At 46.3% G+C, this 12500-nt stretch overlaps 1 protein-coding gene across 4 annotated transcripts in view; it reads right to left on the reverse strand.

Annotated features, from left to right (window-relative positions):
- The window catches only part of ltbp4 (latent transforming growth factor beta binding protein 4), a 50081-nt gene that overhangs the window by 9646 nt on the left and 27935 nt on the right, over window positions 1-12500 (reverse strand). For 3 of the 4 annotated variants that reach the window (XM_080007370.1, XM_080007369.1, XM_080007367.1), the window contains 12 exons: window positions 12493-12500; window positions 12295-12414; window positions 6815-6928; window positions 6011-6136; window positions 5186-5311; window positions 4728-4850; window positions 4301-4432; window positions 3622-3747; window positions 3182-3325; window positions 1956-2192; window positions 490-561; window positions 217-345 (listed from right to left, as the gene is read on the reverse strand). The exon at window positions 12493-12500 is cut by the window's right edge and continues 115 nt beyond it. In XM_080007370.1, coding sequence (XP_079863496.1) covers window positions 217-345; window positions 490-561; window positions 1956-2192; window positions 3182-3325; window positions 3622-3747; window positions 4301-4432; window positions 4728-4850; window positions 5186-5311; window positions 6011-6136; window positions 6815-6928; window positions 12295-12414; window positions 12493-12500 — 1457 coding nt within the window. The remainder of the gene's footprint in view (window positions 1-216; window positions 346-489; window positions 562-1955; window positions 2193-3181; window positions 3326-3621; window positions 3748-4300; window positions 4433-4727; window positions 4851-5185; window positions 5312-6010; window positions 6137-6814; window positions 6929-12294; window positions 12415-12492) is intronic. The other variant, XM_080007368.1, reaches the window with a different exon arrangement.

Raw genomic sequence — 12500 nt, forward strand, 5'->3', positions numbered from 1 at the left:
TTTGAATAGAGACGGAGAGAGATTGAGTCTCGGTATTAATCAGGATTAAAAGATATTTCTAAGAAGAGGTGGAGAAGGTGGAGCAGAGGAAGTGTCCTTCACGTTCTGTTCATTGTGCATTTTAGTCAAGACTTTCCTCAAAGCCATCATCGTTAGTGCTTTTGGACAAAAGCAGAATGACATGACGTGATGTCACGTGGTTTGATGTGCACTGACCCACACACTCCAGCAGGGCGGCGTCGTACGCGTAGCCGCTGGTGCAGTAGCAGGTGTATCCTGGGATGTTGTTCACACACACCCCACTCTTACACACCTCTGGATGGAAACGCTTACACTCATCCACATCTGGCAACCCAGAGGGACAGACAGGGAGAGAGAGAGAGACAAGCAGAGAGAGCAAGACAGGTGGTGAGACCGAAACCAAACAAAATATTAAGGATAATAATAATAATACCATAACCAATAATAGTGTATTTACTGTGTGTGTACCTGTGTAGCTGAAGGCCGTAGATCCTGTTGTGATGTAACCTGTTCCACTGGGACACAGAGAGAGATACTCAACTACACACACACACACACACACACACACACACACACACACACACACACACACACACACAGCATTAATGATTAAACAGGGTTATAATGACTTCACTGACTCCAGGTTTAAACCAGTTGTTGGATATTTGATCCTTCAGTCTGGTCCATCTCTGCTACTCTGCTGGATAGTATTATGGTATGTCATGTAATAGTATTATGGTATGTCATGTAATAGTATTATGGTATGTCATGAAATGGTACCATGGTATGTCATGTCATAGTAAGAAGTAGAAAAAGTAGTAATACGTGTGTATTAGGGGGAGTTACACTTAAAAAGAAGTAGTACTATGTATTAGGGGGAGTTACACTTAAAAAGAAGTAGTACGTGTGTATTAGGCGGAGTTACACATAAAAAGAGGTAGTACGTGTGTATTAGGCGTAGTTACACTTAAAAAGAGGTAGTACGTGTGTATTAGGCGGAGTTACACTTAAAAATAGGTAGTACGTGTGTATTAGGCGTAGTTACACTTAAAAATAAGTATTACGTGTGTATTAGGCGGAGTTACCCTTAAAAAGAGGCAGTACGTGTGTATTAGGCGGAGTTACACTTAAAAAGTAGTAGTGTGTTTTTATTTGACGTGTTGTTGTGTGTTTTTATTTGACGTGTTGTGTGTTTTTATTTGACGTGTTGTGTGTTTTTATTTGACATGTGTGTTTTTATTTGATGTGTTGTTGTGTGTTTTTATTTGACGTGTTGTTGTGTGTTTTTATTTGACATGCTGTTGTGTTTTGATTTGACATGTTGTTGTGTGTTTTTATTTGAGGTGTTGTTGTGTGTTTTTATTTGAGGTGTTGTGTGTTTTTATTTGAGGTGTTGTTGTGTGTTTTTATTTGACATGCTGTTGTGTTTTTATTTGAGGTGTTGTTGTGTGTTTTTATTTGAGGTGTTGTTGTGTGTTTTTATTTGACATGCTGTTGTGTTTTTATTTGAGGTGTTGTTGTGTGTTTTTATTTGAGGTGTTGTTGTGTGTTTTTATTTGAGGTGTTGTGTGTTTTTATTTGACGTGTTGTTTGCCTTCCTTTCTACTTGTACCACAGCAAGGTTTTCAAGCCAGGGACGTCCGCCTGGGATCAGTGGATTGAGTGATCAGAGAGTGATCTCTGCTCCACTGTACGTCCCGTGTCTCCCAACAAAACAATAATGTCACTTTATTTTAGAGGTTTTTGTTTCGAGGAGCAGTTTGAATTCAAACTCAAAGAAAGAGTTTGTGTTTGCTTTGGTTTTAGACGTAAAAGCCTCTTCCACTCAAGGCCTGCTGCCCTCTGCAGCTGAGCTCAGTTAAAGCCCCGCTCACTATTTGAGAAAATACCACTTGTGTCTTTTGTTCTCTTTTTAAGTGAACCTCTTGCTTCACCTGTTCCAGCTGCAGGGCAGGTGTAGCTGCAGGCCTCGCCCCACGCCTCCCCCAGGGTGCAGCAGCACTCCTGCTGGGTGGTGTTGACGGCCAGCAGGCTGCAGGGGGCGCCGTGCTGCAGCCGGTAGTAGCACGCCCTCAGCTCCCCTGGACGGGCTGCAGGGAGGGGCGGGACCACGGGGACAAGCCCTTCGGACGGGGAAGAGAGGGAGGGGGAGACGGGGAAGCTCGGCCGCCCTGAGAGAGAGAGTTGGGGAGGGAGGTCAAATGAAAATCACCCACACACCTTTATATACACCTGTCCAGTGACTGTCTATTTTACCATGACCAGGATTATTATATTATTATATATTAATATATTAATATATAATGGGGATGGTGGCTCAGGCGGTAGAGCTGGTGGTCTAGTGATCTAAAGGTTGCTGGTTGGATCCCAGGCTCCTCCTGCTAGCATGCTGTAGTGTCCTTGAGCAAGACACTTAACCCCTCATTGGTCCTGATGGCTGCATCGCTTTGGATAAATGGTGGCACGGTGGCGCAGTGCATTGCACTGCTGCCTCACAGCTAGAAGGTCCTGGGTTCGATTCCCGCCTGGGGCGCTGTTGGCACCGTGCTCCGGTGGGTTATCTCCCAAACAGGAGCCTTTCTGGGTGGAGTTTGCATGTTCTCCCCGTGCTCACATGGGGTTTCCTCCACCTCACGTCAGTAAGGACCCCCCTCAAAAACATGCACCCATCATGGTCTGACCAGCGATGGACACTTATCACCTGGTCCCCGGGCGCGTCCACGTACGCTGCCCACTGCTCCTGGCTGTGGCCCCGGAGGAAGGACAAGCCAGGATGGTTCAATGCAGAGGAGCCATTTCACCATCAAAGCATGTGTGTGTGTGTGTGTGTGCAAGCATGTGTTGTAGTGTGGTGTGTTGCGTGATAAATAAAGACTGTTTCTTCTTTCTGTTTCTTTTCTTCTAAAAGCGTCTGCTAAATGACTAAATGTAAATGTAAATTATAATTATTATTATTATGATCATTATTTATTATTATTATTATTTATGTAATCATTAATTTTGAGTTTCGAGTTTTTGAGAGTCTATGTATTAATTTTGTTCGTTTCATCGTCTTTACTACTTTATGTCACGACATATTATAACTTGTATGTTCAATGTAAAAAGTGCAGATGAAGCAGGTATGAATGAGCTAAACTGTGACATCATCATGACATCATACCTTGTGGCAGCGTGCTGACGCAGCGTCCCTTCTGGGTATCGAATTCGTGGCCCTCGGCGTCGCACTCGCACATGAAGGACCCCTCGACGTTCTCACAGCGGGCGGAGCCACAGACGCCCCGCATGGAGACACACTCGTCCTCATCTGGGGGGTATATAATAGTTTACAAGGTCTATACTGTCTGTCTGTCTGTCTGTCTCACTGTCTGTCTGTCTGCCTCACTATCTGTCTGTCTGTCTCACTGTCTGTCTGTCTGTCTGTCTCTTCACTGTCTGTCTGTCTGTCTGTCTGTCTGTCTCACTATCTGTCTGTCTGTCTCTCAGTCTGTCTCAGTCTGTCTGTCTGTCTCACTGTCTGTCTGTCTGTCTGTCTGTCTCACTATCTGTCTGTTTGTCTCCCAGTCTGTCTCCCAGTCTGTCTCCCAGTCTGTCTCACAGTACCGATGCACTGCTTCCCATCTCCAGCTGCTCTGTATCCCTGGTCACACAGACACTGGAAGGTTCCGATCAGGTTCTGACAGAAAGCGTGATCTCCACACGGCGACTTGATGGAGCACTCGTTGATGTCTGAGGGGAGGAGGTCAAACTGATGTGGAAACAGCTTCTACACATAAAGGATAACCTCCACCCAGACGGTAACCTCCACCCAGACAGTCATTATGTGTAAATAACCCACAGAGACCAGGTCTGCTTCTCTGAAGGAGGTGTTGTAGAACCAGCGTGTACTCTGATCATTCTGTTTAGAACTATTATGTCCAGAGCTTCTATTGAGAAAATAGTCACAGTAACATAATGAACTACTCTGCTACAAACAAAAACAATTTACCGTTATAACGATGATTTAAAATCATAATAAACTATTTACTGTTATTAGTGTTAAGATGGACATGAGTCTTCCATTGTAGTTGCTATGCAGCAACACTAGTTCACTAGTGTTAGCATTAGCATGTAGCGGAGTCATACAAGGCACGTAAACCTGGAGTGAAGTGGTTCCCGTGGCAACGGTCATGATCAACAACAATGGTTGTTATTCAGAAATAAGTGACCAATCAGAATCCAGCAGCCCACAGAGCGATGGGATAGACAGGTGAGTTTTCCTCTGCAGCCGCGTGGCACTCACCCACACACTCCCCGCTGGGCGTGGCGCTGTAGCCTGCCTCACAGGATGTCACACACCGGTACGAACCAATCACATTCTCACAACGCTGAGAGCCGCACAGCAGGCCGCCGGGCGAGAGACACTCATCCACATCTGAGAGAAAGACCGAGAAAGAGAGGGAGAGAGAGACAGGGAGAGAGAGAGAGACAGGTGTCTTCATGTTTATCAACCTAAAAATATGTTTCTAAAAGTGTGTAATGACTCGTGATTATTATCAGGTTGTGTGAAGTGTGTGTGTGTGTGTGTGTGTGTGTGTGTGTGTGTGTCTGCATGTGTGTGTGTACGTGTGTGTGTGTGTGTCTGCATGTGTGTGTGTGTGTGTGTGTCTGCGTGTGTGTGTGTGTGTGTGTGTGTGTGTGTGTTCGTGTGTGTGTGTGTGTGTGTGTACCTAGACACGCTGTTCTCTCTGGGTCGGGTGTAAATCCAGTTTTACAGTTGCACACGAAGGAACCTACAGTGTTCACACACACTCCGTCCTGACACACACCAGGACGCACACACTCATCCACATCTGCACACACACACACACACACACACACACACACACACGAGGGGATCGAACATGTAAGTAGAATCCTCGTTAAAAGAGGTTGTTCTGTACAGTTGTGTATATTTGGATGTTCCTTTGTAGACACAAGCATACTTCTCTCAGTGAGACTGATAATTCAACACCAATCTGAGTTTTTACCTTTTTACACAAATCAAAGTTTCTGATGTTGCCACGCCCACTTTAGCCACGCCCACCTCACTGAACATGTATTTTCTCTATCAAACTATTTAGCTTAGTGACAACACAATAAAACTTTATCAACACACACACACACACACACACACACACACACACACCGTTGCAGGCCGTCCCGTTGCTGCTGGGAGTGTATCCCTGCTGACACACACACTGGTAGGAGCCTGGCGTGTTCATACACTCTCCTCTGGGGAAACAGAAGTCACCCTCTGAGCACTCGTTAATATCTGTGTTAACACAAACACAGAAAAAAATAGAATATACAATGTGAAAATACAATATAATATACTGTACAATGTAATTTAATATTATGTAATATAATATATAATATAATATAATACAATATAATATAATATATAATGTAATATAATATAATCTCATATCATATCATATATAAAAGAATATAATATATAATGTAATATAATATAATATCATATCATATCATATATAAAAGAATATAATATTTAATGTATTATAATATAATATATTATAATATAATATATAATATAATATATAATGTAATATAATATAATATAATATAATATATAATATAATATATAATGTAATATAATATAATATAATATACAATATAATATATAATGTAATATAATATAATATAATATATAATATAATATATAATGCAATATAATATAATATAATATATAATATAATATATAATATAATATAATATAATATATAATGTAACATAACATAATAGAATAGAATAGAATATATAATGTAATATAATATAATATATAATGTGATGTAATATAATATAATATATAATGTAATATAATACAATATATAATATATAATGTAATATAATATAATAATACAGTAGAGCCCCTTGAAAAAACTTTGGTAGTGAAGTTCTTGTACTTTACTTGCACACACACAAACAGACACACACACACACACACACAAACCTCTGCACTGCCTGCCAACGCCGCTGGTTCGATACCCGGGCAGACAGTCACACCGGAAGGATCCCATGGTGTTGACACACACACGCTGTGAACCGCAGGAGTCAGGGCTCGCACACTCATCAACATCTGAGACGGGGGCCAAAACATAATCAAGACATTAAAACATCAATAAAGAATCAGATCATAATCAGAAATATCCGGGATTCATACAATTCCACTGAGATGAATACAAGTACAAATTGTATCGTAAAATACCTGAAAAATGAAAATAGTTCCTCCATCATGCTGTGTGTCAGTCACTGTGCAAACAAGGAAGCTCCCAGTGTCAAAACAGCAGAACAAAACTAAACTGTCCAGTATGGAGCCATGTTTTGACTGGAGAGGTCAAGGTTCAAGGCTTCTATTGTCACTCAATATGGATCTGAGGAGCACCATGTGGCCTCATGCTTCTCAATATACAGTCGCTTGGGCTGTGAGGCTTCCTCCGCCTGCAGTCCCTCACCTGGCCAACAGGCGTCCTCAGCTCCCTCCCCCAAACACTCACCTGTGTGTGTGTGTGTGTGTGTGTGTGTGTGTGTGTGTGTCTCACCAGTACACTCTCTGTTGCTCAGTGTGTATCCTGCTCTACAGGACACACAGCCGTACGATCCCTCTCAGTTCACACACATCTGACCAGGACACTGAGAGGCCTGCACACACTCATCTACATCTACACACACACACACACACACACACACGCAAACACACACACACGCACGCACGCACGCACGCACGCACGCACGCAGCTTCCTGTTTCCTCTCTACCTTTGCAGGTGTTCCCATCCAGCTTGTAACCAAGGTGACAGACGCACTGGAAGCTGCCGGGGGTGTTGCTACAGCGACCGTTGCTACAGGGATTCTGCTGACACTCATCTATGTCTGAGATGGAGAGAGGGGGGGGGGGATCTTTGACCTTTAAACAATCCTTTATTGGTTCAAATGTCTTAGTTAAAACAGAGCATCAAGACCATCCAATAAATAAATAAATGATGCAGTAGGAAGTGACCCCGCCCAGCGCCCACACCCGTCTCATCATCATCCATGTTGCTGCACCATTAACGTTATTATACATCATTGCACACAGCATCAAACAGACTGAATGAATGACTCAACACGCCTCCCTGACCCCAGACTTCAACAAAACCATCCAAGTTTCAGAGCATTTTGTGACTCCGCCCTGAGGCGAGTTGCAGCCGGTCCTCTGAACAACAGCTAAGTATCGATGGACCCCGCCCCTTTTTCTTTGTTTCGTCTGGTCAGCCAGATGCTCATTTTTGCCCGAGCTGTTATAAAGTAGAGCAGCTGACACATCTACGTGGAGATGCGCTGTGTGTTTTGGACCAAAAATAAAACCCATTTGCTCCCGTCTCTCTGCAAGCCCTCACAACAGTTGTTTTAATAGAGAAGTCATTTCTCTCGCCTCCATCTGGGGGCTGCAGAGTTCCTTCGCTTTGGCAGAAAGAACAGCTGTTCCCTTCACCGGGGTCTCCAGGGGCTGTCTGCTCGTAGCCCCGGCCCCGAACACAATCCTCCCCCCCCTCAAGTGTGCAGGAACCCTGCATGAGACCTCTTCAAGCGTCCTCTGTAGAAACCGACTTGATTTCGTGCCAGTGTCTTCACTTAAAGTGCTGGTGGTTTTCCACCGTCCTCCAGGTCTCAAGTTGACCAGTGTTGTCAGTCCAGCTCTGGTTCAAATTCTCTGCACACCAACAGAGTTGGGTGTCCTGCTGCGGATGACAGGGTTCCACAACAAAGGTTCCTCCGTCATGTGGCCTTATGGTTTTATGGTGTCTCTCAGCTCTTAAAACTTTTGTCCATGCATTTAAAACTGACCGATAACATTTTAACTGCAATTACCAACAGCACACATTGAGCACTGGGGTTTTTGTTTTTCTCCAGGGTGGCGGGTCGCTGGCGGGTCGCTGTGGGGGCGTGGCAGGCCGGGGAGGCGGAGGCGGAGCCTCCCCCCCCCCCTCCCAGGCCTGGCTGGAGTCCTGATGGCTTGCGCCTGGCGGCTTGGGATGTGCTGCGACCTGGGGGGGCCGCGGAGAGCATCGCCGGGTGCCTTCCGGGGCCCCTTGGCCCCTGTGCCCCTACGTGTCTGGGCACTTGGCACTCACGCTGGGCGGCGCGTCTGGTCGGCTGCGGTGGGGCGGGCCTCCCCCTTGTGGGGGCGTGGGTGGGCGTGGGGGGGGGGGGGTCTGCTCGGGCGGGGTGTCGGCCTGTCGCCGTGATCCGGGCCCGCGGTCCGTGCCTCGCGCCCGGGGGTTGGTTGTATGTGTGCGCCCCTGGGGTGCGGGGTCTCCTCGTGCTCCCTGGGACTGGGTCATGCTCCTCGGGGCCGGGTGTGGGGGTTGCTCCACGGCCCTCTGGCTTCTCTGGGGGCCCGGGGGTCTTCCGTGGCCGCAGGGCAGGGTACCCGGGGATTTTCTGCAGCCGAGGGTTGTCCACGGGGCTATGGAGTTTGGGGGGGGCTTCGGGGCCCCTTCCGCTGCTTGGAGGCGCCACGACATAATACCGACCTTCTACATCAGTACCAATGGGATAAGTCATGTACACTCACTGGTGGACATCTTAATATATCATGTAATATTACACAACACACACACACACACACACACACACACACACACACACACACACACACACACACACCAGCACCCTCCTGGTTGCATCCTTCTCCTTTTCTCCCTCATTTGCTGCCATAACTATGACAGGAAGAGGCCACGTGACCAGTTCCACTTTTCCTGAACCTGATTGACTGTTTTTCAATACATGTTGTCGTCCAGTGTTGATGTTTTTGTGTAAATGTTGTTTGTTTCTATGTTGGTTTGTCTCACCGTGGTGATTCTCCCTCTTGGAGTAGTGATCAGTTGTTTATAGAGCCAAACATGGTAAATAGTTCTCCAAAACAGGAGGATTGGTGGCAGCTCGTGCTCTGCTCGTCCTGCAGCTCGTCCACAGGACAGAGTTGTTGAGCAGTTGTTGATGATTTAAGAATGAATAAAGAGTCGTTGCAGGTTGACAAGTTCAACTCCACTTGCAGACTAACTCTGTCCTAGATGCAATGGAACAAATACTGTGTGTTGTATGTCCAGCATGCTGACAGCACAGGTTAAAAAAACTAAATAAATAAACTAAATAAATAAATAGATAAACTAATGAATAAATAAACAAATAAATAAATAAATGGGAAAAAAATAAATAAAACTGACCGATGAAAAGGAGTTGTCTCTGAAAGGTCAATCCCATCCAATTTGAGAAAAAACAGGTGGTTTTTACTTTCTGTAACATCAGGCATGCCATCTCATCCACCCCTGCTTCCTGCGCTAGAAACCGTTGTGCCGTCGGTAAACCAAAAGCTGCGATGTGGCTGTGGACATCAAGCGGTCCCTGGCCTCCTTCCACCGCTGGGAGGTGCAGGACTGAAGGTGTGGTGCAGTCATATCCTCCCCAGAACAAGCTGACCAGTCTCTTTTGGATTCCCTTCATGAGGGCATCGGGTGCTTCCAGAACAGAAAAACGCTGCCGGAGCATTGAAGCATCAGGTTTTTTGCAACCAAGGCCCCTCCCCCCGTAGGACAACCTGGGCAGGACCCAGGTACATCTAGACAATGGGCACTTACTTTTTCTAATACTTCCTCCCAGTTTTTCCTCTGGAAGTCACCCAAACACCCAACACCCTCCCTACTCCACCCTCATCCTGTTGGCAGTTGTGGTTCTCTATGTAGCCACTGTCCTAGAGCATATCCCTCACATCTAGCCCAGTTACCCTCCACAGATGATGCTTTTTCATGTAGCACCAGATTCTGTTCCAGGGCTTGGACGTCCTCCTGCCTTCTAATCAAAACTGTGACATCATCGTCGTCGTTGTGTGCAGAAAGACAAATAAAATCTTGTGTTGAACCTTCCAGGAGAGACAGACCTGTCAAACTCTGGCCGAGCTGGGAAAGAAGAGGTTCTATGGTGAAGGTGTAGAGCTGTCCTGATAGAGGACAGCCCTGTCCAATCTCTCCAAGGAGCCCACCACACACCTCCAACATGACTCCTGAGTCAGAGATGTTCTGATCACCACAGAGAGCCTGGAGGTTCTGAACAGATAGTTATGATCATCTCCATGGAAAGCTTCCTCTTGGTCAAGAGTTAATGGACCTACATCCATCTCCTGTGTTTTTTACGAGTCAGTCACATCTCGGATTAAAAACAAGTGATGACATCACAGTATGTCCGGCTCCAGTGTGACATCTTTCCGTCTCTTTGAAAGCCCTTATGATCCATGTCGCGGCAGAACAGTGAGACAGGCCTCCAGGGCCCCAGGTGCCAGTGACGGCCCCGCCCTGCTGCAGCTCCACAGTTCCAGAGCTCTGTTCCTTGCTTTTGGCTTCATTTTAAAAAGGAAGGATGTTGGGGCATCCACGTCCCGGTGCGGGTGGAGATAGGTGGAGAAAGGAAGACAAAACCTTCTTTCTACTTTCTATTCGGTGTCATTGTCATTTACGTTGATCACCTTGTCCTCCATTATTCTAATTTCTTCTTCTTACTTCTCTATCGGTTCTTTCTCTGTGGCTGCCATGTTTGCTGTATGGTGCTGGCAAAACATTTGAATTTGCACCGTTCCAATTTCCCACAACATGGTCACATTTCCAAAACATCCATTCCTCCCAGAAACCAGAAAGTAGTGACAGAAATCTTTACCCCGAATGATCCTGGCATCAGATGCATTAACCTAGATGTTGTTCAACTGTTGGATTTACTTTCCTCTTGTATCTGTCAGATCATTTTCTTCAATCAAGCTGCTCAATAAGCCGCTGAGCGTGGATGAGGCTCCACCCACTCCTGTCGCTTGTAAAGTGCGTAGTGCAATTCCAATCCAGTGCTCAACTGTTTGAGTGTCGTTTCATTTGTGAAAAGCTGGGACCAGGTGTTGGGTGGAGGTGATGAAGATGTCTCACAGGAGCTTGTTCTGCTGAGACCTCAGCAGCAGGTAGAACAGCCACGCCCGCACTCCCATTGGTGCCAAGACTCAAGAGATATGTTCCTCTCCAGCCCCTCCCCCATCCCTCCCCCCATTGGATGTTTAACTCCCTCCTCGGACGCTCTCCATTCAGGGAAAGAGGAAAAGACATTGAAACCAAAGCAGGAGAAAGAAAAAATTATTCCTCTTGTGTTTCCTCAACTCAGTGGTTTTTTAAAACTGAATCTTTTCTGCTGACTTAGTTTGTCATTTCCGACCTGATTTCTAACTGTGATGATGGAAGTCGTCAGTGAATCCACATCAGGGAAGAACCCGTCACATCTACGGTATGTCGGCCATCTTGAATCTAAGAAATCATTCATTTCCTGTGTCCAATAGAATTGTTGATCATCTTTAGACGCAACATCAGAAAACTGCGAAAGAGAATCCTCCTCATCAGCGCTGCCACGCCCCTCCAGCTTCGGGCTGCTCCCCGCTTTCCTCCACAACACACTTCGGTTTCTGTTTGTTGGTGGTGACGTGAGCTGGTTGCTGTGCTTCAGGCTGCGAGTTCTGACCTACAGCACCACCTGCAGTCTGCTCCCTAGACCCGGCACCACCCGTCTGCTTCTTCAGGGGCAAAGCAGCACTGGAAACATGTCATACGACCTGCACTTGCAAAAACCAAGTAGTGGCCATCATCAAGAGACTCCAGGTGCTTCAGGTGCATGAGCGCCGTGTTGCAGCCTGGCGTCGCTCCAACCAACACCAACTTCTTTCAAGCCGCTCGCCAACTTTCCAAATGGCGACAGCTCCCGTTGAAACGTTTCATTGGGTACAAAGAGGGCCACGCCCGACTCTTCTGCAATGAGCTCATGTCCAGAGCTTCCCTCATTTAAAAACACCACAAGCGCCTCGTTCACCAGGAGAACCTGCTCCACACTGAACCGGGCTTCACTGGGATCTCACTCCGTGCCGGATCGGTAGAGACCAGACGGACGCCGTGACGTACTCACCGCTCACTCCGCTCTCTATCCCGCAACGTTGAATGAATTTAACTCCTTTTACTTCTCATGAAGTCAAAAGCAGAAAAGACAGAAATAACAATCCAAAAGGTCCCAAAGTCATTCACAGGCTCAAACACCCAGCATGCAGTGCAGCAGAGCGAGAGGGAGAGAGAGAGAGAGAGCTCATTCTACTTTCAATAAGGACGATCAACAGTGTTCATGTCAAAAGTGAATTCATTTAAAGTTAACCGACTGTGAATCAGAGCGTGTGTGTGTGTCCACACCTGCACACTGGCCGTTGTTGCCGTGGTAACCAGGCTCACAGTCGACACAGTGATAAGACCCGACGGTGTTCACACAACGCTGACCAGGACAAGACACTCCACCATGACACTCATCCACATCTGGAGAGAGAGAGTTAAGAAGTTAATGTGTGTGTGTGTGTGTGTGTGTGTGTGTGTGTGTGTGTCTGGTGTGTGTACCTGTGCAC

The sequence above is a fragment of the Zeus faber genome (assembly GCF_960531495.2).
Source record: "Zeus faber genome assembly, chromosome: 9".
In the NCBI taxonomy this organism is placed as follows: Eukaryota; Metazoa; Chordata; class Actinopteri; order Zeiformes; family Zeidae; genus Zeus; species Zeus faber.